The following is a 27,658-nucleotide window of genomic DNA, read 5'->3' on the forward strand; positions in this document are numbered from 1 at the left end:
TTGGGAGCAAAGAAATAAATCCAACTGGGTCCCTAGTACGGATAAGAATACTCGCATCTTTCATTTATCCATTTTGCATAGGAGATCCAAAAATAGGATTGTCACCCTTAAAAACTCTGATGGCAAATGGACCTCTAATTATGATGAGGTTAAAGAGTTGTTAGTCTCCCATTTCCACCAGGTTTTCACGGAGGATAAACCAGTTTCCCCTAATCTTTTTAACATGGATAATGCTAATTCTTTGTCAGACGATGAATGCAGGTCTCTTGCAGTGGTGCCAACCTCGGATGAAATTCATAAAGTTATCAAAGACATGAAACCTCTTAAGGCTCCAGATCCTGACGGCTTTCCGGCACTGTTCTACAAAAAGGGATGGCATATTGTTGGTGGTGATGTCACTCGACTCATACAAGATTGCTTCAGATTCTCGATGCTCCCCCTGGATTAAATCATACCTACATATCCTTGGTCCCCAAGGTAAAAAATCCATCCTCCCCGTCTGATTATAGACCTATCGCATTATGCAATGTTATTTATAAGTGATCACGAAAATCATCACTAAAAGACTCATCCCTTTTCTTGATGAGCTAATCGATAAGAACCAATCTGCCTTCATCCCGGGAAGGCAGATTATAGATAATATTGTGGTGGCTAAGGAGCTGGTTCATTCAATGAGTCAATCGACCTCTATTTTAGGCTCTTTTGCGCTCAACTTAGATATGAGTAAAGCCTACGATAGAGTAAATTGGGACTTTTTAAGTATGGTGTTGCACAGTTTCGGTATCTCCGGCGCTATCCATTCCCTTATCATGAACTGTGTACAAACCACTTCTTTTTTTGTCCTAATTAATGGTCAACCAGAGGGTTTTTCAGAGGAAACAGGGGAATCAGACAAGGGTGTCCCTTGTCACCATATCTATTTATTCTTTGCTCTCAAAGTCTCTCTAGCATTATGATGAGAATGGAGTTGGATGGTCTGTATTCAGGGTATAGATTGAATAGATGGGCACCATCTGTGTCTCATCTCATGTTTGCGGATGATGTAATGATGTTTGGAGTTATGAATGAGAATACAATTACCGCAATCTCCAATATTCTCCTAGATTATTCCTCTTGGTCTGGGCAACAAGTTAACATCAACAAGTCCTCCATTTACTTCAGTAAATCCGTTCAGGAAGAGAGACAACAAGACATTGTTAATCGTCTGGGTGTTAAAAGAATGAAGCTTAATGACAAATATTTGGGGATCAAGATTCTGAGCAAAACCAGAATGGTCGACTCTTACAATTTTCTGTTGGAAAAGTTCGATTCGAAATTAATAGGATGGAAAAGACATTTCCTCTCGCATGCTGGAAGAACGACCTTAATACAATCAGTATTGTCTTTAATCCCCATCTACTATATGGCTACAAACCTTGTCCCTAAAGCTGTTATTCGCAAACTAGAGAAGACAATTAGGGATTTTTGGTGGGGTCATTCTAAAGAGACGAGGAAATTGCATTATATAAAGTGGGATTGGTTTACTGTTAGTAAAGAACATGGTGGCCTTCGCTTAAGGTCTCTGGAGCATCTGAATTTGGCCCTAGTGGCTAAGATTGCTTGGAGGCTACTGGTTGAGCCATCCTCTTTATGGAGTAAACTTCTACATGCGAAGTATCTTAGAGGAGCATCTTTCTGGTCTGTTAAAAAACCTCAAAAATGTTCTAGTACATGGTCAGCTTTGTTAGAGACTAGAAATTTTTTAAAGAAAGGTTGTTTATGGCTTGTCGGCAATGGAAGTAACATAAAGGTCTGGACAGATCCTTGGATCCCTACAATCCCTGGGTTTGTTCCTCTCATGCCTCAAGATGGAAATCTAGTTGTCGATACTGTTCACGAGCTCATTATCCAGGAAGAAGGAAGATGAATGCGGTTCTTATTCGAGAAATTTTCGACCCTTTCACTGCTGCACACATTTGTTCTATTCCTATCCCAAAAGCCAAAGTTGGTGATAAGTTGGTCTGGACCTTGACTGCTCACGGAAATTACACATCTCAGTCATTTCAGAAACTCTTGTATGAGTGCAGTGGGGAGTCGTCTTATCTCAATGATAACTCATTTCCATGGCGTAAGTTTTGGGGTATAAAAAAGCTTCCTCCTAAGGTGCATATGTTTATTTGGCGTGTACTTCATAATGGTCTGGGAACTTTGCACAAACTTGGAAGAATCATCGATGGAATCCCTGTGGAATGTCAACTTTGCGGTAATAATGAAGAAACCATTGATCATCTTCTTACTCATTGCCAGTTTGCTAAGGCTGTCTTGTTTGGTTCTCCGCTTAACTTTAGAGGTCTTGCGGATCCTTCCTCTACTACTAAGCAGTGCATATTGTCTTGGCTCGACGCTCATGATGATGGCTATTCGGTGTGTCTTGGTGCCTGCCTGCTTTGGGCAATATGGAAGGCTAGGAATAAGCTTCATTTTGACAACATTAAGCCTCATATACCCTCTGTTATCAATGATGCAGTCCATTGGTTCACCATGTACTACTTTGCTGAAGAGGACGCCGGTAATTCTGCTCTCGATATTGTCGTTAATAATTATGCTCAAAGCACCTGGTGTACTCCGCCTGAAGGTACAGTTAAGATTAATGTGGACGCTGCTGTGGGTTTGAATAAGACATCTGCTGCAGCTGTTGCTAGAACCCATGATGGTCAGTTTGTTGCGGCTTCTACTAAAATTTCTGAATATTTCCATCCCCTAGTGGCTGAAGCCAAGGGATTTCTTCTTGGTTTGCAACTTGCTCGGAGTATTCAACGACACATCATTATTGAAGGGGATTGTCTCAACGTGGTCAACGTGCTAAACAATGTTTCTTCTTTCACGCCCTGGAGAATCAGATATTTGGTGGAAGATATTATCCATCTGGCAAGACACTTCAGTTCAGTCAACTACAAATTCGTGAAGAGAGGAGCTAATGATGCAGCTCATAATCTCGCCTCTTATGCTTTAGAGCATAATGTCCAACAAGAATGGACATCTTCTCAAATCCCTGCTTGTATTTCTTCTTGTATCTCAGCAGAGCTAGTGAATCACTAGTCTCCTGTCTTTTTGTTTTTCCTGTTTCTCTACCAGAAAAAAAAAAGAAAAACCTGAGCCGGGAAGTGGGGCCAGACACTTTCTCTTTCGGGAATTCAAAAAGAATAAGAAAATATAAAAAAGGAAACTATTTAGCTTATAGGTGTAATTATCATTTAGCTTGGTGGCGGTTGTAAACTTTCAACTTGGCATTGATATTAAAAAATGAGTCATGTTAATAAGAGAGAAATAATGGATTTGATGGAAGGATTATGAGGAGGGAATTAAAATTTGAGAGGAGGGATTGACCATGGGAAAGAATATCAAAATATCCATAATATCCTTGATAGCTTGTAGTTTTACCAATGTAGGTTAGCAATGTTGATTCGCATTTGGATATCTCTGTGCACAAGATTACACCGTTCTGATCAAGAAAAAGAAAAAAGAAAAGATGATTACAAATGATTACACACCGTTTGCTGCAATACTATCTCCTGGTGTTTTAATTTGCCAAATCATCTCATTTGTTCAAATCTAAACTAATGCAGAGGCTCGTGTTTTACTTTGCCAATTTCGATAGCTTTGATACAAATCTTAATAAAGACAAAATATAATTGGAGCAGTGGAAGAGGGTGTTGCAGAGTTCCAAAAAATATCTATTAATTTATAGAGATTCATGTTTGATACTTTGATTTGTGGTTCCCGTAGTTGTTTATAATCAGACAAGGTTAGGGCCAAAGAACATTCTTCCTACCCCAGGGGTCTTCTATGATTTCTCAATATAGTGATCGTAATTATAGGGTTGTTCAATCTTTTTTTTTTGAAAAACTAGGGTTTTCTTAGGTTGGGTTTGGAAATATTTTTATTTTTTATAAAATCACTTTCAAAATTTATATATGTCAATAATTTCTGAAATTAATGTTTGGTAAAAAAAAAACTAAAGTGTTTTTTATCAAAAGCACTTAAATTCCTCAACTTTTAAAAGCCGGGGAGGAGGAGCTTTTAAAAACTTGAAAAGCATAAGTTATGGTCCCACCCAAATTTAATGTTTGATTTATCATTCTTATCGAACCCACAATTGGGGGATACTCATACAAATTGGGATATACTTTTGGTTATATGGGGCTAAAAATTTTGCTAGGGGTAGTTTTTTGGGTGATAAAATGTCAATACTGCCATTTACTTTAATAAAAACTAAAAGAAAACCTAAATCACGTTAACTAGGTATCCCCTCATTTATTTTATAAATGACAAAACTTGGTCTTAAATTTATATACAATCAATTTTTTATTTCTTGTGTTTTATTCTTTAAAAATTGTTATTTTTTATTTTCAAATTATTTTATATACCAATTCCTTTAATTTGTCACTATTAAAAAAAATAAAAATTAATTAATTTAACTTTGATTTTTTATTTGAAAATTATATATATATATATATATTAAAAAGTGGTTAAGTAAACAATTTATTTTTTAACAATCATAATAATACTGACCATAAGTAAATTTAATATTTTTTATATTTATAATTTAATAATAAAAAAATGAATTATTTTTAAGCTAATAAAATTAAGTAAAACAATTTTCAGAAATAAGCATGTTTTTGTCATTCGCTACAACAACACTGGTTGAATTTGATATTTTACCAAACACAGTTTGGTAGCTTTTTTAATCAGCTTTAACTTTAATTAATGTTGTATCAAACGTCTAACTGTTTTTTGCTCACAGCACAGCACAACAACGCACAGCAGAAAAGTGCTTTTACAAAAGCCGCATCAATACCAAACTAAGCCCTAGACGAAGAAAATGAACAACCGATGACGTTTGTGAGGTTTTACTAATAAGGACAAAATAGGTGTTTATAAGTATTTACTTCATTTAATTGGATTTGTCTTTGACCAAACATCGACGTGAGTTTAGCCAATTTTCTTCCTTCCTCATATCCATTCTTTCCCTCGTAATAACAGGTCATTAAAAAATCCACATCTAATAAATACTGAGTGATACTTATAGGTGTCACAAAACAGTTTGTAACAATTATAATTGTCATAAGCGTATATATGTTACATAAATTACATTAATAACACTTCTGGAGAGGTTTTACTATAGTGGTCTTTTGTTACCAGCTTTGCTACATACACTTCGAAGTGTACACCGAGAGGGGATCCGAGGGCATAAATGTCACTTTCTCTGCATTGCGATAGGGATGGGAAGAAGTGGGCCCCACCCAATCACTCACACGGTACCCAACTCGGTACCTTTTCGCCTTTTCTTTGGTGCATCGGCTAATCCGGGCATGATTTTCTGCAATTCAACTTTACATCTCCTTGATTTGATGTTCTACAGCTGTGAAGAAACCCTAGTCTTATCTCTCTCAATCATAGCCTCTAGGGTTACAGTATTTGATAAGGGAGAAGATAAAATGGAGAGACATAGAAACTAGGAGATTGATTGAAGGAAGCTGAGAAGGTGGCTTTGCTCAGAGGTGGTCGGGGATGGAAGTGATGGAGGGAGGTGAAGTGATGATGACATATGCCCTAACCAATGCATCATTTCGGTTGATGATGACATATGCCCTAAGACCAAAATGCATGTACCAATCAAGATGTGTCTCTTTCAGAGCTCCAAGACCAAGAGTGCTTCAGAGTTAAGCTAAGGTTATTTTGGTAACCATCCAGACTCTTTTTCCTTTTAATACGAAAGAGGTCGGCAACCATGGAGGTAAATGATCCCCTCTCCATACCCTCACTGACCTACTATCTCTGCGCTTTATTTTCCTCTATGTTCAATTTATGTGGTTGTACTGCTAAATTAACTGGTAGTTCCAATATTCGTATACTGAATTGCATCTCCCACACCCAACACATTAACCTAAATCATTATTACATATAAAAAAACATCAGCAAAAGCACAAAACCCGTAACTTTCCGAATGCTCAATACTAATGTTTGATCTCCAGTGTATTCTTATTAATCAATAGCGTTAGAAAGCACACAAAACTTCCAACTTTGCGGATGCCCAAGAATCGTTCAATTTACCTTCCATTGGAGGCAATATACTGTTGTCGGAGAATCGTTCAATCTTCTATTTTAATGCTTGTTAATAATTGTTAAAAACTTCAGTATACTTATCTTTCTTCCTCGCATCTCCGGCAACAGTATATTGCCTACAAATGGAAGGTAAATACATTTCTTCTTTGGTCTTTTTCTTTTGCAAGCATGATGTTTTAACGAAGTAATTGTTTTACTAATTTCTTCAATAGGCATGCAGTTAACCTCATCCACAACCTCACTTCACCTTATAGTTTCACATGGAGGATTGAGAAAGTTTATGATTGGTTGGAATTTTGTCTCGCACATTGTTAAGAATTTTGTTGAATTTATGAAAGTATCCGACATTTATCACTTTTACATTGTTTTTTGATTTAGGATAAAAAGAGCAACTCAAATACCAAGTGTTACTATAAGAGTTCTGTTGGACCATTATGCGGTGTTGCAAGCGACTTGAAGAAGTTAATGACGGATGAACACTTAAAACCCTAGAGAAATTTCCATTTGATCTTTCAGATTCTTTAATTCGTTGTAAACCATAGGGGAATCTATGGCAAACCGTGATAACAAGGCATTCGAGTGTTTCATGTCTACAATGGAGTTGTTGATGGTTATCTTTGGTTTGCATCTAGTCAAGAAACTGAAAGATCAAAACATAATCGTTTATCAATACAAAAAATGGGTACTAAGAATTTGTCTGACAAACACCATCAAGTCGGCGTATATTACTGTTAGTTAATGTGATGTGCAGTTTATATTCTTCACCTGAACTAATATGTTAGTTTATATTCTTCACATGAAGATTAATCACGTGAAATGTGGTGCAAAAGACAGCTTGTTCTGCGTAGTTCTCTTATATTGTATGATATTTCAGAAAATATATTTACATATCTATCTATCTATCTATATTATAAAAAGAAGTCCCCTTTGTGTATGTTGACAATTACAACCATCGATTTCGTTATTCGGCGGCTTGGATCTCTTGGTTATATGTTTATATAAAAGTATATGGTCGTCCATCGGATCGTTGGGTTTCCTGATACGGTTAGGCTTCATAAGATATCTTCACGGTCCAAATCAGTTTTTGTTTATATAATGGTTATAGGTTTCTTCGAATTAATCGCGCTGAATTATAAAAAGGTAAACATATGGAAACCCTATAATTTTGTCCTTAAGAATTTTCTTTGCCTTTTTTTTCCCATCTAATTCAGTTCATGACCCTGATCTAATCTTATAACCCAGTTTTTTTCGATTTTGCAGCCATCAACACCACAACGCAAAGAATGTTCTTCATAAAAAAATTGTTAGGTTTCTTCGAATTTTGTTTATGTGATGGTTAGGTTTCTTCGAATTAATCGCGCTGAATTATAAAAAGGTAAACATGTGGAAACCCTATAATTTTATCCTTAAGAATTTTCTTTGCCTTTTTTTTTCCATCTAATTCAGTTCATGACCATGATCTAATCTCATAACCCAGTTTGTTTCGATTTTATAGCCATCAACACCACAACGCAAAGAGTATTCTTCGTAAAAAAATTCACACCTTACGTCGTTGTTCTTTTTGTGTTTATCCCTATATATCCGGTTTGCAGCTAATTCTGAATTGATTTTGGATATGGAGGTGGTAATGTATCTGGATTGAAGAAAGTTTTATTGGTTATATGTCGTGATATCTTGTAGTATTATGCAGCTTATATGATGCATCTGCGACTTGGAAGAATGAAGGTGGATGAATGATTTAAGGTAATCCTCTACTGTCAAAGTTATGTTATATCAGTCGATATTGAAATCTGTTATTATCTGAGACAAGTCCAGCAAAGTTCATGAGTGGTGAATTGACAGGATGTAAATGTATATTCAAGTCTGGCCTATATCATCCGAAGTAACCCCTTTATATGTTTGTTTGTGCATCTCTGACCTGAATGAGGGTATATGGCATTTTGAATATGCAAGTATTATGTCCATGAACTTAACTCTGCCTTTGCTCATGGTTAGTTTGCCATTTTTTTTTAAATGCAACCACACCTTTTGTAGAAGAAGAAAATACTTATCGAAATTCTATTGCTCGTGTTCGGGTCATTTAAAGATGCAAAAATTATGTTAAACAAAAATGCAAGATTGCTTGATTGGCTGCTTGGTTGGGCTTTTAGTTTTTTTTCTTGGGGCTTGCTTCCCGTATTCTTTGGTTATCATAATTCACCTAATTTGATATGATTCCTCAAATTCTTTCATAGTCGTACATCCTATCTTCGCAGGATAACGAAAACACCAATAAAGTTGCAGCAAATATGGAATGAAAAATAGCCAAGACTCTTAATCAAATGTTTGCTAACAGTGAAGGAACAATATATAACTAATACACGCGACACAAAAAATCAAACAAAATAAAGATCAAACTCCACTTAATTGGTATCATTGAATGCCATGGATCACTTCCATATATCCATTCCAGTGGACCTAAATTTGTCCAACAGTCTTCTCGGATGTTCCTGCCTATCCACTTTAGACTTCAGCGCAGTAATTTCTGATTTCAGAGCAATAAGCTGAGTTTTCGACGACTCATTCTCTTTCTCTAATTCAGAAATGCGAGATTGAATGACTCCTAGTTCAACCATTTCGTCAGTGTTTATAGCATCCAATTAATTCTCCATTTCTTGATCTTTTTTAGCAAGTTCAACTAATGAATCAAATCTTTTTCTTAACTTCTTAACATCATACCCCATTTCTACCAGATTCACCAGTTGTCCTATAATATTATCTTCGTCTTCATGAGATAGAGTTTCACCTAAATTCTGAATTTGTGCTTTCTCTTTGTGCTTCCAGTTTGAATTTCGACTAGTCGCACAGGTCATGAAGCAATTTTGACTAGTCATAAAGTACGTAACGTGGTTCAACATCAACTACCTACATCCACGCATACATAAAAGGTAAGTAATAGTACGATTAGTAGGTCAGTGAGGGTATGGAGAGGGGATCACTCACCTCCATGGTTGCCGACTTCTTTCGTTTTACAAGGTAAACGAGTCTGGATGCTTACTAAAATAACTGGAAAATATTTTGCTCTAGCACTGCTAGAGCAAATATGATCTAGCATGACTAATGACAGGCATCTGGCAGTTTGTGACGTCAGTTAACCTTGGTTTGGTAAGACTGTAGTTATATCCAAACGTATTTTTAGCAACCGGATTATACCGTATTTTGAGAGAATATATAAACAGTCTTCTGGTAATTACTGTTTTGCTTTGCAAAAGTAGAACGGCGATATGAACATTCTTTAATTAATTAGCTAGCTATACAATAATAACCAAATCTGAGTTTTTTTTCTTCCAAGTATGTCCATTCTATCTGATTAATTAAAGGATATGAAGATAGCTTGATTAATTAGCTATACAATAACATCAGTTGTGAGACCTTAGTAAAGATTTCTCTATCTATTTTAAGAGATGAAGTTGTTATTTAAAGGGATTTTCAGTGAAGTGTATGGGGGTTTGTTAGAGCATTTCTCGGTCGAACCCACCAAGCGTTGGTATGTCAAGTTTGGTTGTCATATTTTATTGAATCAAAACTCATGTTAATAGTCGCTTGTTTATGTATTAGAGTTAAACTTCGTATAGGTTAGCTTGAAATTATTAGGATATGAGACATTACAAGTATTGTGAAGACTTGAAGATGTGAAGAAGCAAGGAGCTACAACGACAATAATCATCCTTCCACTTGAGGTTAGTGATATTTGACTTGAACTGTTTCATTCCCTAACGTTTCTTTCAAGTCGTGCATATTGAAAACATAACTGCGAAGCATATTTGAACTCTAGATAAGCATAGTATTAAGGAATACAATACGAGGTTTATTGCTTAACCATTAAACTTTGTAGATAAGACATCGCCATAATCATTTGAATGCTATTGTGATTATGTATGGGTATAAGGTGAGGATTTCATCCTAGGGAACAATGTTTACATGTGTTCTAAGGAAGTAAGTTCATAAACTTATTTGTGGACCGAAAAGGAAATTGCCAGGAATTATTGGTTTTGTTATTCATTGCATATCTTATGAACAATCAATATGTGTGATAGAGTATAACCGCTCACAACTTGTTGTGTTCTTGGTAGAACTACTCACAAAGTCCTGACTTTTGTATTGGTATAACTTTTATTAGTAAAACCAATCTTAAGTAATCACCTGTATGATCGGATTGTATGTGCCTTGGGGAAAGAGAACCGATCCTTGTATGGGGTGCAACAAGGTTTATAGCAGAAAAGGGAACCGATCTTATGGACATGTGCAACACATATAAGTTAGATACCATATATATGTGGGGAACCGATCCTAGTACCTAGTTAACCGAATCTTTGGAAAGCTAGTGTGACTATGCGTAGTACTCACATGGAGGTAGAACCAAAACTTGTTTTGGTAGAACCGTAAACCCATGAATGTGATTGAATATTGGTTTGATCAATCACATAGTTCTTGAAAGTCATATGAACCAATTCTAAACTTGTTTGGAAGTGTGGAAAATCGGTTTCAAGGTTGTAAGTGTGAAAGAGAACTTACAAAGTAAAGATGTCGACAAACTTTGAACACGTGTTGTGAATGTTTATTTCTATAATTGTTCAAAGATCTTCCTTAAAGGCTAATGGAAGAAAATCCCAGGATCGAAACATAAGCAAGTTAATAATCTTTTAATTAAGGTTATTAATTTAACTTTGTAGGGAAATTATGGAATTAGTAATGTGCATTTACTAATTAGATTTTCCGAGAGATTTCGATTGTATTTTTGGACAGAGCATTTCCAGGAATTATGAAAACCGAATATGTGCATTATGAATATCTTGAGAATATTTTCGGTTTTGGAAATTCCTTGGTGTCCAGACTTCCTTGTCTATAAATACACGAAGTTTGCCTTTCTAGCAAACTAATCCTTCGTAACAATAGACTTCCTCTTTTGTCTTTGTTACTGGTGTAGCCTCCTACCGGAGAGGAGAGTAATCTAATTAGGTGAAATCTCCTATGGCTCGTTTTAAAGTCTTCTTTGGGATTGAGAAGCTCTAGCACGACCCGTTGGTGGGAAACTAGATAATTGCGGTTTATCTTTGTTTTCGATTGATTTGATTGACAAACTGTGTTTGAAATCTGATTGCACCTAGTTTATTTATTCTTTAGAATTTTCTCTTCTGATATAAGATTCACTCAAACTAGTTCAGAGTTTCGACAGGGATCTTTAGACTATTGTTAGTTCTAAAGACGGTCTTGTGATAATCCATTGTTAACAGACTTCGTTCTATGCGTGATTGATCACAAGAGATTCAAGTGATTGTGTGCAGGTGTTTATTGAAGATTTAAGAAGATTTGAAGACAAAGAAGATATTGAAGATCTGACTTGGGTTTTATAATCTTTGGTGTGCACAATACTTGTTTGGGAAAATAGGATCCAATTAATAATCGGTTTATCCTTGTGGTAGATTGGATTGATTAATTGAGTAGATCGGCATCAACACGATTCTTCGGATTAAAGTAATGTTGGATTAATCTTAACCGATTACCTTTGGGTGATTGAACATAAGATAGATCTAGACCCGACGAAGAAGTTTATGTTGAGATAAACGGAAGAGCTTTTGTCTGATTCATATCACTTGGTTGAATAGAGTTGATACCAAACAGATTTCTTGTTCCTTTACTGTTTGGAATACGAACCAAAGGGATTGTTCCAAGTACGTGACTTATTCACAAGTCGGAGGCGTGGGAATACAGACGAAACTAGGTAAACTATAGAGTTAGTTACTTGGTCTCAACTATACGAAGTTAGGTGTAATTTTGTGTAGCGGCTTAATCCTGAAAGTATTCAATTCTGGACTAGGTCCCGGGGTTGTTTTGCATTAGGGTTTCCTCGTTAACAAAATCTTGCTGTGTCATTTACTTTTATTTTCCGCATTATAATTGTTTTATTATAATTAAAGTAAATTACACAAACGTTAATTCATATTTACTTGATAAGCAATCCTATTGTGTTCGGTTAAGTCCGAACCTTTGTATCAAGTAAACATACTTCTTTGTTGTATTGTCTCGATCTCGTATCCATAGACGATCACATGAAGTGTGAACCGATTAGTTGTATTTTCTCGACTCAGTCCATAGACAATCACTTTCGGAGAATGGACTTATAGGTAGGAAAAGTTTTAGCTTGAGGTATATTTGGGTACCCTCGCCATTTCAATTGGTATCAGAGAAGGCAAACACGAAAATATCTAACAATCTGTGTTTGGCGCGATCCAACGTATAAGAATTGAATCTAATGAATGATTCAGTTAACGTAAAGCAAGACATCAAGAATTCTGAATTAACACTTGATGATGGCATCTACGAATCAATATTTGAAGATATCATCACTAGAGTCTCTACTAGACAAGTTAATCTTGTTAATAATGTAGAAACCGATGACGACTGGAAAATAAGTCTACAAGAAAGGCTAGATGAAATTTTCGATGATGATGACTCAGATTTTGAACAAGAAGTAGAAGAGGATATCTCAGAATACTCTAAACTGCTGGAACCTTTGAGAAATGAAAAGCTTAGAACTTCAGATTCTCTTGGTTTTATGACTCCTCTTTGTCGTGAGAACAAGAAACTGAAGAAGGTTTTTCAAGGTTATTATATTGGTTTCTAAAATCGTGAATATCTTCTTAAATATCGTACAAACGATGTAAATTCTAAGAAATTAGAATGTGAAAATCTACGAAGAGAACTGTTTTTGTCGGAAAAGAAACGTGCTGAATCGGAAGTTATGTTTAATTATCGACAAGTACAGGGTCTTGAAGAAAAAGCAAATGCTAGTCTCTCTCAAGCAGATATGTTAAAAGAGGAACGTGATGCTACTCTTGAAAAAATTCTTTTGTTGGAAGAGAAACTTGTTGAATCTGATGCAAGGATTAACTCTCAACAAAAGAGTTTTGAAGAGAAAGAAGGTGTATATCTCTCACAAGAAAAACGCCTTGAAGCTGATCTAGCCAGTGCTCTTGATAAAATCAAGATGTTGGAAGAAGGAAATTTGGACCTTAAAAATTTCAATGCTAGCTCAAACAATTTAACCTCAATGTTAGAAGCAAGTAGAAATCATCGTGATACACGAGGATTGGGCTATAAGGGAATAGATGCTTCAAATATTAGCAAAGAGGTAAAATTTGTTAAAGATACAAATTCTTCTCAATCAGAGGCTTCCACTGATGAAAACGATGCTCATATTTCTTGTAAAGAAGAGAAGTCTGTCAAGAAGGCAACAACGTTGAACAAGGATAAGAAGAAGAAGAAGAAGAAGAAGAAGAAAACTCGTCAAGCTCCAATGCAAGAGGATCCACAAAAAGGTAACATTAAAACTCAATCTTCGTATTTATATACTAAGCATTGTTATTATTGTGGTAATATAGGACACTTGCAATGGGGATGCAAAGTTCGTAAGATGCAAGATGCACTTTCTATTGTATCAAATAGATTGGCTAAGTTTTCTCCTCATAAGAACTCAGATCAGTATTGTCCTAAGTTTAGGAAATAGAATTATTATAATGATAGTTCAAATTTTGCATATCACTCAACAAGGTCGCTTCATAAAAGACCCAATTATAGAAAGAGAGATGACTTTTTAAATACAAAAACAAGATCTGATGTTCCAAATTGGAGAAAGTGTGTTTCGCAAAATATTCAAAAGGACAATGATTCTAATGATATGAAGGAGAAAGTTGCTCCTGCGAAACCCAACTCTAAATGGGTCCCAAAGTCCTCCATAGCCAAGAAGGGACCAAAAGTTAGTCACAAGAATGACTCTTAGCAATTAATTATTGGTGACAATAATTACAAGAGTCTTCTTGAAAGACTAAAGAAAGACATCATTTCTGAAATCTCTTGTACTAGTAAAGGTTGTGATAATGACGCACTACATCACAAGTCAAAGAAGAAAAACAAGAGATGGAACAAGAGAAAACAAACCAAGAAAGTGGTCAAGAATGATGATTCAGTCTTAGTCACTCGTGATGAACAAGACAAGGATCAACTAAACACAACCTAGTTGTGTTAGAATGTGCATGCTCACCTTGGTGCTCAATATTTTGAAAGGTGAGGAAGCACATGAAAAACTGAGCACATGATCTCTCGGTTATTATATGACTAATTAACATCTTTAGGAGATTTCTTTTCTTCTATACTCATACTCTCTCTATCTCTATTTGAGGTTTTGATAGAAATGGTAATTGTGAGTTTATGATGTTTATATCTACTGATCATATATGCGTATCTCTTGTTGTTACGGTTAAAACGAGCCAAAAATTACTGAATTCGGACATCATATGCAAAAGTTATGTCGAAAACAGTTTAGTATTGCGATCTGTCACAAGTAACACATGGGAACCGATCCTAGTACCCCCTAGGGAACCGATCCTAGTACCATGTCATGGTGAGGGAACCGATCCTAGTGAGAGATCCCCTTACGAAGAAGTGTAAAAACTGTTTTCCCATAACTTCTTCATCCGAACTCGGAATGACCTCATTCTTTTTGCGTTGTTTTCGTAATTCAATTTCCTACAAAATTGAGGTAATTGCAATACTTGATTCTATATTGAACATTTATGGTGTATTGCGAATTGATTTATGAGATGTTTGATTTCGGTTTTACTACCTTAATATTCGATCTCATATTATATGAACCCTCATGGTTTGGGTGACTTTTTGATTTAGCGGGATTAAGTTCTAGACCTAGTAGGTAGGCTTTATCAAAGGATTATGAGGGGTTCTAATGGAAACAGTATGTGAAAAATTCACAATATATTGAATCGGTTTTGGTTTAGCATAAAAGCATATGTGTTTCAACGGTTTTCAACTTTTGCTTGCAATAGTTAAAACCGGTTTTCAACATTTCTCTGGTAAAGGTTGAGGTGGGTTGTTATTCTTTTGTTTACGCATAAGGACGACAACGTGGTGATATTTCGATATCAATTCTTCCTGGACGAAGATGCTATCGTATTGGGGAAGTGGATGCGAAATTTGAGGTAACAATCTTGTTAGTTAATTGTTTTCTTGTTTAAGAAAAGCCTGAGGTTATATTATATATATTTGTTGCTTTTGATTAACGAAATTTAGGTTCAATTAATAGTTATTCCATGATGTGTGTGTGGATGTGTGTTTCAATTGGTTCATGTTAAGAAAAACTATTGTTATCTTGCTTTATTGTGTGGTATCAATCGTTTAGGCTTGCAAAATTTCGGTACAATGGATGTGTGTTGTGATTCAATTGGTTTCGGTTAAGAAAAACTATTGTTATCTTGCTTTTGTATAGTTTCAATGGTTTAGGCTTACAAAATTTCGGTACAATTGATGTATGTGTGATTCAATTGGTTCTGGTTAAGAAAAACCTTTGGTATTTTGCTTTTGTATAGTATCAATGGCTTAGGCTTACAAAATTACGGTGCAATTGCGGTGCTTTTAATGTCTATGTTGATTCAATTGCGTCCGGTTGAGGTGAATATTTTGCAAGTTGATTTATTTTGTTTTGTATGAATTATTTATGGATTAACGAAATAATATGTGTACGGGATGAGTTGTTTAGTCCAATTCGATTTCGGATAAGAAACTAAGTTAATTCTGATCTTAGTTTGTCTTATCGAAGTGAGGTTTCGGTTATTCATGTCTAATTGAATTCCTAAACAAAGAAATCCTAGTTAACTAACCTAGTATTTGGTTTGTTTAAAATTGAAAGGTCTAAGTATATGGATAATTAGAACCTGATGAGAAAAATGGAGTTTATCTTTATTTTGGTCTTATCTAATTAAGCGGTTGTTCTTGAACAATCGGTTTAGCAAAGGGACTAATGTGATTAGTTGTTTTTGGTTTGCTAAACTAAATGGAAAAAATTGTTTCGGGAAATTGTTTCCTTGGTAACATATCAAAATAAGACTACTTGTAGTTTCGGTTTTGATATTGATTATCAGAACGTGATGTGTGGAACCCTCGTGCCTAACTTTACAGGTTTGCAAGTCTATTCTGAGATTTGTAATATTCTTTTCGTGTTGTCCTTTATTTTTTCGTTTCTTTGTCATTTTTGTGACAAAAAGGGGGAGAAATATATGGAGTAAACAAGTGATACTGGCATTGATTTTATATTAATTGGTATCGCTAAGGAAAAGAACATTGGTACTTGAATGATATATCTAACGAAAGAGTGAAAGCACAGACTAAGAGGGAGTAACATGTCATATTGATTGGTATAACAAAGACGTGCGGATTTAATATCTACCTATCTTCCTTAGGGGGAGTATTAGCTTTGTTATTATAATGTCAACAACGGCATTTTCAAGGATTAAATATAAGCAGTTTTACTGTGCTGTTGAATCAGGAATCAAGCGGAGTTTAATGAATTCTTGTAATTTGTTTACCCATATGATGTAAGAGTTTTGTCACTAAAATTGACAAAGGGGGAGATTGTTAGAGCATTGCTCGGTTGAACCCACCAAGCATTGGTATGTCAAGTTTAATTGTCATATTTTAGTGAATCAAAACTCATGTTAAGAGTCGCTTGATTATGTACTAGAGTTAAACTTCGTATAGGTTAGCTTGAAAGTATTAGTATATGAGACATTACAAGTATTGTGAAGTCTTGAAGATGTGAAGAAGAAAGGAGCTACAACGACAACAATCATCCTTCCACTTGAGGTTAGTGATATTTGACTTGAACCGTTTCATTCCCTAACGTATCTTTCAAGTCGTGCATATTGAAAACATAACTACGAAGCATATTTGAACTCTAGATAGGCATAGTATTAAGGAATACAATACGAGGTTTATTGATTAACCATTAAACTTTCTAGATAATACATCGCCATAATCATTTAAATGCTATTGTGATTATGTATGGGTATAAGGTGAGGATTTCATCCTAGGGAACAATGTTTACATGTGTTCTAAGGAAGTAAGTTCATAAACTTGTTTGTGGACCGAAAAGGAAATTGCCAGGAGTTATTGGTTTTGTTATTCATTGCATATCTTATGAGCAACCAATATGTGTGATAGAGTATAACCGCTCACAACTTGTTGTGTTCTTGGTAGAACTATTCACAAAGTCTTGACTTTTGTATTGGTATAACTTTTATTAGTAAACCAATCTTAAGTAATCACCTGGTATGATCGGATTGTATGTGCCTTGGGGAAAGGGAACCGATCCTTGTTGGGGAAAGGGAACCGATCCTTGTTGGGGGTAGGGAACCGATCCTAGTGAGGGAAAGGGAACCGAACCTAAGGGGTGCAGTGCAATAGGGAACCGATCCTTGTATGGGGTGCAACAAGGTTTATAGCAGAAACGGGAACGGATCCTACGGACATGTGCAACATATATAAGTTAGATACCATATATATGTGGGGAACCGATCCTAGTACCTAGTTAACCGAATCTTTGGAAATCTAGTGTGACTATGCGTAGTACTCACATGGAGGTAGAACCAAAACTTGTTTTGGTAGAACCGTAAACCCATGATTGTGATTGAATGTTGGTTTGATCAATCACATAGTTCTTGAAAATCAGATGAACCAATTATAAACTTGTTTGGAAGTGTGGCAAATCGGTTTCAACGTTGTAAGTGTGATGAGAACTTACAAAGTAAAGATGTCGACGAACTTTGAACACGTGTTGTGAATGTTTATTTCTATAATTGTTCAAAGATATTCCTTAAAGGCTAATGGAAGAAAATCGCAGGATCGAAACATAAGTAAGTTAATAATCTTTTAATTAAGGCTATTAATTTAATTTTGTAGGGAAATTATGGAATTAGTAATGTGCATTTACTAATTAGATTTTTCGAGAGATTTCGGTTGTATTTTTGAACAGAGCATTTCCAGAAATTATGAAAACCGAATCTGTGCATCTATGAATATCTTGAGAACATTTTCGGTTTTGGAAATTCCTTGGTGTCCAGACTTCCTTGTCTATAAATACACGAAGTTTGCCTTTCTAGCAAACTAATCCTTCGTAACAATAGACTTCCTCTTTTGTCTTTGTTACTGGTGTAGCCTCCTACCGGAGAGGAGAGTAATCTAATTAGGTGAAATCTCTTACGGCCGCTCGTTTTAAAGTCTTGTTTGGGTTTCAGAAGCTCTAGCACGAACCGTTGGTGGGAAACTAGATAATTGCGGTTTATCTTTGTCTTCCATTGATTTGATTGACTAACGGTGGTTGAAATCTGATTGCACCTAGTTTGTTTATTCTTGAGAATCTTCTCTTCTGATATAAGATTCACTCAAACTATTTCAGAGTTTCGACAGGGATCTTTAGACTGTTGTTAGTTCTAAAGACGATCTTGTGACAATCCATTGTTAACAGACTCCGTTCTGTGTGTGATTGATCACAAGAGATTCAAGTGATTGTGTGCAGGTGATTATTGAAGATTTAAGAAGATTTGAAGACAAAGAAGATATTGAAGATCTGACTTGGTTTTTTATAATCTTTGGTGTGCACAATACTTGTTTGGGAAAAGAGGATCCAATTAATAATCGGTTTATCCTTGTGGTAGAATGGATTGATTAATTGAGTAGATCGGCATCAACACGATTCTTCGGATTAAAGGTGTTGTTGGCTTAATCTTAACCGATTACCTTTGGGTGATTGAACATAAGATAGATCTAGACCCGACGAAGGAGTTTATTTTGAGATAAACGGAAGAGCCTTTGTCTGACTCATGCCACTTGGTTGAATAGAGTTGATACCAAACAGATTTCTTGTTCCTTTACTGTTTGGAATACGAACCAAAGGTATTGTTCCAAGTACGTGACTTATTCATAATTCGGAGGCGTGGGAATATAAACGGAACTAGGTAAACTATAGAGTTAATTACTTGGTCTCAACTATACCAAGTTAGGTGTAATTTTGTGTAGCGTCTTAATCCTGAGAGTATTCAATTCTGGACTAGGTCCCGGGGTTTTTCTGCATTTCCGGTTTCCTCGTTAACAAATCTTGTTGTGTCATTTACTTTTATTTTCCGCATTATAATTATTTATTATAATTAAAGTAAATTACACAAACGTTAATTCTTTATTTACTTGATAAGCAATCCTATTGTGTTTGGTTAAGTCTGAACCTTTGTATCAAGTAAACATACTTCGTTGTTGTATTGTCTCGATCTCGTATCCATAGACGATCAAACGAAGTGTGAACCGATTAGTTGTATTCTCTCGACTCAGTCCATAGACAATCACTTTCGGAGAAAAGACTTATAGGTAGAAAAAGTTTTAGCTTGAGGTATATTTGGGTACCCTCGCCTTTTCAGGGTTTTAGTGTGAGAGACAGTGATTTACTGTAAAAAGAGTTGATTTTTTTTTGAGAGAGAGACTGAGAGAGACGAAGTGGTGTTTTCAAGAAAAAGGAAAGAAAACGAAGAGAAGGGGGAGAGTTAATACTGAACTGATTTGACTAGACCAGCGTCATCACCAACCCACTTGGGAGTTAATAACATTGGAGGGTAAATGATACGACGATCCTGGAAACGGGAGGATTGAATTCATTTCATCTTCAGTTACTATTGCTAAGGGGAGTTCGTTTTATATAATAGAATAGATAAAATAAATAGTCAACACGTTTGAGAAGAGGAGGAACTTAAACAAATGCAAAACAGAATTGTCAAAGTAAAACATGTGAAAAAAGAAATTTTTGTAAGGAACAAAGAAGAAAGCAAATTTCACAGGTGCAAAACCAAATTTCCACGGTAAAAAAGGAGAAGATAGAATTTGTTGTAAAAAAAGGATAAAAAGCAAATTTCCACCGAATTCGGACAAAAAGCTAATTATAAAGCGTTTGGATACACATCCATAAGTAACCTTTTGACTTCTAGAAGTCAAAAAGCAAGAAGTCATTTTGGGTGTGGAATTTCAGAACGACCTCTATAAGCAGAAAAGTCGACTTTTTGTGAAGCAAAATATCTGGTCTTCTGACTTCCACTTCTCTCAGAGATTAACTTTCCCTGCAGAATCTTTGTTTGTTCTACTGTTCTTCTAATTCGGATTAGTATCACCTTCGTTGGTCAGATCCGATCATTGAACATTTGTTACATTTCAATTAATTAAATCAATGAACAATCAATCAAAATAGAGATTCATCAAATAGAACAAAAAATAAATCTATGGTTCTGTTACCATTAAATTTTATATCCTACTAGTACCAGTAAAAGAGATAGAACTTCGAGAAGAGGAAAAACTTAAAAATAGTTATTCCCTCACAATACAAGTGCATTGCAATATACAAGTTACCAGGTGAAAAGGGAATTTTGCACTTTGGCTAGTACCAATCAATAGGTGAAAACGAAATTTTGCACATTGGCATAATATGGGTACCCTTTGTTATTCTTTCCTCGCAATGGAAGCAGAATATTCTATGATAATACTCCCTCGGTCCCATTTTAGGCCGCTTCTCATTAGTTTGGTATTTCTACGACTTCTGTAAAAGCACTTTACTGTTGTGCGTTTCTAATTTGCTGTGATGTGAGAAAAAAGCAGGAAGATAGGTTAAGCCACACAACAAAGAAATATTTTGGTGAAGACCGATGGCCTGGGTCCCACTATGTAAGTCCTTATTTATACCTTAAATAAAATAAATAAATTGACTGATAAGACATTTTGGTCTCTCTCTCCACACTCTGTACACACCAAAAGAATAGTCTTGTCCCCTGGAGGTCTATCTAATTTGTAAAGCAATGGAGGGTCTTGTCCCTAGAGGTCTATCGAATTTTTACATTGATGAAGATCTTGTCCCCAGAGTGCGCAACGACCTTTCGCCGTGATCAGGTCGCATAATATCAAATCGCTTTTTCCCGTTGTACTCAGAAAGGAGCTCGGCTTTACCGGAAAAATCTTGATCCTGGAAACCGGTTCGATATGGTGCCCCTTATGTGATGCCGAAACCGCTTTTTCCCCTTATGAGATGCGGCGAGGGACGACACACCAAGGAAACCGGTTCCTCCCCATTATCTTATCAGCCCAAGTCCAGTCGAAGTTGGTAGCCGTGTAATCCTCACGACGAAACCGAGGAACAATAGATGTTACCACAGTGCAGCCCTTACTACGTTTGCGACATTCCCTCAGAAAGCGAAAGAAATTGTCGTTGTACTGAAAAATGCCCCTCTTATTAGCACATTGACTCACCACCTCGTAATAGAAAGGATTTTCCGGGTTGTGTGCACGGAGGTAAACGCAGACCGGCCTCCAACTGACCAACCGCAATCAATAAGTTGTCTTTGTTGCAAGGAAAATTCTTGCCAAATGCGTCATCCAACTTTCCTTCTCCTTCGATGAACTCCACCTCGAATCTTCCATCAAGATGATACCTATCTTTAACTTCACTGATGGAAAACTTTCGGTAACCATTTGAATCCTTGAGCGTCTTGGGTGTAATTGAAACTCCAGCTGAAACAAGAGGAACCGGATTGGGTGTAACAGGAACTGCAGTAGAAACATGAGGAATTGGTTGACTGTCGATTCTAGACTCGGAAGATTCTGGAACACCTCCATTTTTATCCCAGCTAGACCTGGAAGGAGAAGAAGAAATATTAGAAGTGAAAAAGGTAGAAAGCTTACAGAAGGAGTAAACAGATAGGGAGGGTGACATACACATTGAAACATTTTTTCTAACTCCTAATTAACACAAAAAGATATCAAGATTCAGAAAAGGTGCTCGACATAGAAATAGTATTAGTACTTTGAAAAATTAGGGGTTTGGTCACAAAGTAGATTAATATGCCATTTAAAAGGACCTAAGGTGAATGTAGGAGAGAAATGATTGCCCTAGTTCAATTCAGAAACATGTTGTATCCTCCAAATAAATTTGGAAGATGAAGGGAATTCAATCTTAACTGCATGCCCATTTTGTTCTGCAACGCAAACAAACAATGAAGAAATAACTAAAACACTGAATTAAAAAAACCATCATCATATTTGCACAAGAAAAAGACCAAATTCTACCTTCCATTAGTAGAAGAACCTCAATGGGGAGAACTTCAATTCCAGACTAGATACCACCAAGGCTGAACTGAACACTACCAATTGAAAAAAATGAGTTACCTTTAACAAATGAGATAAAAACTAATAAAATTGAAGGAAAAAAAAAGTTTATACCTTTGATCCCCACACTACAATGCAATAACTTGAAGAACCCTAGCTAACAGAGTTTCTAAAAGAATGAAAAACCCAACAAAAATAAATTATAATAATCACATTACAAAAAGAACTCATTCTTCAGAAGATATCGAAAAAGGATAAATCTTTGTTTTTGGCTCAGAACAGAATTGGGGCAAATTCATTCATTAGAATGAATCAAACTGCAACAATATAATCTGCAAAGGAATCGATTCCTCACACTGAAGCTATAAAACATCAAACAACATGAAACTTTAGTAGAAACACCAGAACTTTTTACTCTCTAGTCTCTAAAATCAAATGAACCCTTTAACTACAAAGGAATCGCTTACTCACACTGAAGCTATAAAACATCAAACAACATGAAACTTCATTAGAAACACCAGAACTTTTTACTCTCTAGTCTCTATTCACAAATGAAGCCTTTAACTACTCAATAAATACAGAAACAGAAGTTGGAAAGATGGTTTCACACTTAGACAGTTTGACTTACTTTTTGGTATGATATAATAAATATAGCAGTGCTTTCCCTTATTCCCATGTAAAAATCTGGTAGATGGGAAGCATTCGTAGAAAAATCCATAACTTTTAAGCGTTCATTTATCCCCATTTCCCAAGTTTTTTTTTGATGGAAAGACGATATATATTCACTAGAAAATATAGTACAAAAGGTTTACTATATTTATCCCCATTTCCCAAGTGACCGAAGAAAAACAAACATTTTCACCCAGTCGGATAATGTGAAACGAGCATTTTGGTGAGGACACTTGGCAACGTATGATTGGTTTAAAAAGAATAAGAAAATATAAAAAAGGAAACAATTTAGCTTATAGGTGAAATTATCATTTAACTTGGCGTCGGTTGTAAACTTTCAACTTGGCATTAATATTAAATATCCACATCTAATAGATACTGAGTGATACTTATAGGTGTCACAAAACAGTTTGTAACAATTATAATTGTCATAAGCGTACGTATGTTACAAAAATTACATTAATAACACTTTTAACTGTTACAATTGACTTATGAACATAACTTTTTTTGGGCCCCCAACACTTTAGGGCCATAGGCGGCCGCCTAGCTAGCCTGCCCCCTAAGACGGTCCGACCATATGTTAGTTTCAACATATTTTTTAACTGTGAAACATTTTTTTATTATGCATGTTCAATTTTGCAGCTATATTTCTGTACTCATATGTGTAATTTTTGTGTTGAGAAACCTCTGTTTCGGGTGAAAATATCCAAACTCTTGTTTTGGGTTTTGATTGATTTCCTACTAACAAGATCAGATTCGATTGATCTTGGCTCAGATACCAACTTTTGGATATTTTGGGTTTTAAAATAAATAGGTTACAGAACTTTTGGTGCAAAACAAAAAAATAACATGTGAAGAATATAAACTGCACATGTGACCTAATATTGGAGATTGGTTACACAGCTTTTGGCGCAAAACAGAAACATCACATGAACTAACATACTAGTTCATGTAAAGAATATAAATTGCACATCACATTAACTAAAAAATTTGATCATCTTGGGACATATGATAACATCAACGAGCTTCATCTTAGTACGGGAATCAGTTAAATCTCTTTTATTAATTATTACGCATGTTGGTTTACGTTATTATGCCCCAGATTCTATACAGTTTACTAATTGAGTTTCACCATCGTCATTCTTCTATTATTACAGCTGCTGAATAATTGTGTTCAAAATAAAAACATTTGTATCACTGTCAGTCTTCGATTAACTAAAAACATTCAAAGAGGAAAACACCGAGTCCCATTTTTACTGAAATGCTGAATATAGATCATCTTTGGATATATGATGACATTATTCCGCTACAACACCGAGTCCCATTTTTACTGAAATGCTGAATATAGATCATCTTGGAATATATGATGACATTATTCCGCTACAACATTTTACGCTGATAAATCTCTGAAACATTCTAATTTGAATTGTTGAATGGTTATATTAAGACTCTATTAATGACAATTAACTAACGGGCCAAACTAAACTGAAAGAACATATTCTGAATTGCTGAATTTATAATCAAGTTCCAAGAAGAAAATAGTAAGAAGATAAGGTTAATGACGTATGCCCTCATTTCAAGAAATAGATATTATTAATTAGTATTATGCAAGTTGGTTTACGTTGATATCCCCAAGATTCTAAAAGCTACTAATTTTGTATCACCATCATCATTATTCCATTATCACAACCTCTCGATAATTGTATGCTAAAGAAAATCAGTTGAATCTTTGTCAGTCTCCGATTGACTAAAAACAAAAACATCGGAAGAGGAAAACACCAAGTCCCATTCGCACTGGAATGCTGAATATTGATCATCTTGGGACATGTGATGACATCATCCCACTTGACATTATTCCGCTACAACATTTACGGTGAGAAATCTTTGGAACATTTTGACCTGAGTTGCTGGATGGTTATATATTCTGTCTCCATTAGTGACAAATAACAAACCAGCCAAAGCGAAACACATGAACATATTTTTAATTGCTTAGTTTCTAATCAATATCCTAGAAGAAGCAGGTAAGAAAGGGTTGATAACGTATGCCCTCATTTCAAGCAATAGATGTTTAAGCGATCATTGAGAGAATGAGTGTGGTGTTTGTTGTGGGAGTAGAATCTAGTCAATTTGCATTTACAGAGGATGCAAACATGATTTTGTATGGGAAAAAAGGACCGTATAATAATATAGTTTTTAGAGTGAAAAGTATCCTTTGCACGATGTTTCACGTGATTAATTATTCGTGCACCACAATACATAATGTGTAAAAGTCGTTATTAAGGTGCGACGCTGGCGGGACGATTGTGCGATTTACGTGTGTCAATTACAACATCATCCCACCTTAACTTTTTTCGTTATGACATTAGAGTTGAGAAACCTTTGAAACACTCGACATGAAATCCTAAAGGGGTTACACCATGAGATACAATTACCTAAACAAAGAAAGTGAAACACAAGCAATATTCTAGATTGCTTAATTTCAAATCATGTCGCGCAGAGGAAGGTAAGAAAATGATTATGACGTATGCCCTCATTTCAAAAAACAGAGGTTTGAGAGACCGGTGAGAGAATAAGTTTCGAAACAACATCATTTCTCTATGGAAAAGAGTATATCCATAAACAACGAGGATTGTAATTGTTTTTATTAGAACATCTACTCACATAGGTGGTTTCCGTCATTCTAAAATATATATACGAATCAAGATGTGCCAAGTGCCTTTTCTGGAGCTGCTGCTTCATAAAAGTCCAAGGAAAAAGAAGGCAACAACATGGAGATAAGGTGTGCCCCTATTTCAAGCACCGGATATTTGTGCGATGGTTGATAAAGTGAGGTGTTGTCACTGTGCGAATCCAAAGCATCCATTTCTTCTGCGTGGTCATTGAATATATTAAGAACGGATATATGAAAACAATTACAATGGGTGCAAACATGATATGTATGGTCAAAAAGGACTAAATAATTGTATAGGTTGCAAAGTGAAAATTGTTTTGTGCACTGTATTTCATGTGATTAATTTACTCGTGTACCAAACTATACAGTGTGATGCACGTTTTCGTTATGACATTATATTTGAGAAACCTTTAAAACATATCGACCTGAAATCCTGAATGGTTACACCAACAGTTACTGTTAACGAAACAAAGAAAGTGAAACACACGCAATATTCTGGATTTCTTAATTAATTTCAAATCATGCAGCGAAGAGGAAGTTGGGAAAATGATGATGACGTATGCCCTCATTTCAATAAATAGATGTTATTAATTAATATTATGCAAGAGTTGGTTTACGTTGATATCCCAAGATTCTAAAAGCCTACTTATTTTGTTTCACCATCATCATTATTCCATTATCACAACCTCTAGATAATTGTATGCTAAAGAAAATCAGTTGAATCTCTGACAGTCTCCGATTGACTAAAAACAAAAATATCGGAAGAGTAAAACACCGATTCTCATTCGCACTGAAAAGAAAATACTTAAGTGAGTGGATTTTTTAAAATAAAATAATTACACTCCTCGTTGGTTGTGGATTTAATCTTTATCATAGCGATTACGTAGCTCCTTACCCCTGAAAAAATAGGATACTAAGGAGTTATATATAATTATATTAAAAGAGAGGGACATTTCATGATTTTCAAGTCCCAAAGACTACCAACAAATTACAAATTAATCTTTTCATAAAATTACAAATTTTCCTTATGCTTCATTTTACCAAAAAAATGGCCATAAAATGGACTCTCTTCCTTAGAAATATATACCACCAAGCAGAAATAAATAGAGCATATAGAATTAAAAGGATGTGGTATATACAAACCTCAATCGCACATTAATATCTCCTTCTTCGCACTTGTATTACGTATTTTATACTGTAAAATTTGGTGCACAACCAATGATCACGTGAAATGTGGTGCAAACTATAATTTTGACTTCATTCACTTTAAAAACTATGATATTCAGTCTTCTCTGCGAATACAAAACTATGACATAAGGTCGCATATTAACCGCACCTCCTTCTCTCAATTATCGCACAATAATCTGGTTAGGGCACACGTCATCATCATTTTGTAGATCTGTGGACTTTTATCAAGCAACAGCTCTGAAAAAACAAATCTTAGAGTGACGTAAACTACTTAAGCGAGTGCACATTTCAAAAGAATATAATTACACTCCTCGTTGGTTGTGGATTTAATCTCTATCATAGCGATTATGTAGCTCCTTACCCCTGAAAAAATAGGATACGTAAGGAGTTATAAATATTTATATTAAAATAGAGGGACATTTCATGCTTTTCAGGTCCTAAAGACTACCACCAAACCATTTCTAATCTTTTCGTAAAATTACAAATTTGTAGAATTCAGTAGGTATTTCAAAACCTAAAAAATTTGTGTTATGCTTCATTTTACAAAAAAAGGTGGCCATAAAATGGACTCTCTTCCTTATAAATATATACCGCCAAGCAGAAATAAATAGACCATATAGAATTAAAAGGACGTGGTGTATACAAACCTCAATCGCACATTAATATCTCCTTTTTCGCATTTGTATTACGTCCTTTATACTGTGAAATATGGTGCACAACCAATTGATCACGTGAAATGTGGTGCAAACTATAATTTTGACTTCGTTCACTTTAAAAACTATGATATTCAGTCTTCTCTGCAATGCAACGCATTGGTTTCGCCAAGTAATCGCACCTCAGTATCTCAACTATCGCACAATAATCTAGTTAGGTCACACGTCATCATCAGTATGTTGCTCCGTGGAATTTTGTGAAGCAACAGCTCTGGAAGAGACACATCTTGATCGGTACATACATTTTAGAGTGATGTAAACTACTTAAATATAGATGGGACTCCCTCGGTCGTCC

General features: G+C 35.4%; 1 protein-coding gene across 1 annotated transcript; it reads left to right on the forward strand.

Moving 5' to 3' along the window:
• Positions 1-1,902: 1,902 nt before the first annotated feature.
• On the forward strand, positions 1,903-3,078 carry LOC113311988. Its single transcript, XM_026560768.1, has one exon. It carries the CDS (start codon positions 1,903-1,905, stop codon positions 3,076-3,078), a length of 1,176 nt encoding a protein of 391 aa, XP_026416553.1.
• Positions 3,079-27,658: the final 24,580 nt, after the last annotated feature.

This window comes from Papaver somniferum, chromosome 9 (assembly GCF_003573695.1).
Source record: "Papaver somniferum cultivar HN1 chromosome 9, ASM357369v1, whole genome shotgun sequence".
NCBI lineage: Eukaryota > Viridiplantae > Streptophyta > Magnoliopsida > Ranunculales > Papaveraceae > Papaver > Papaver somniferum.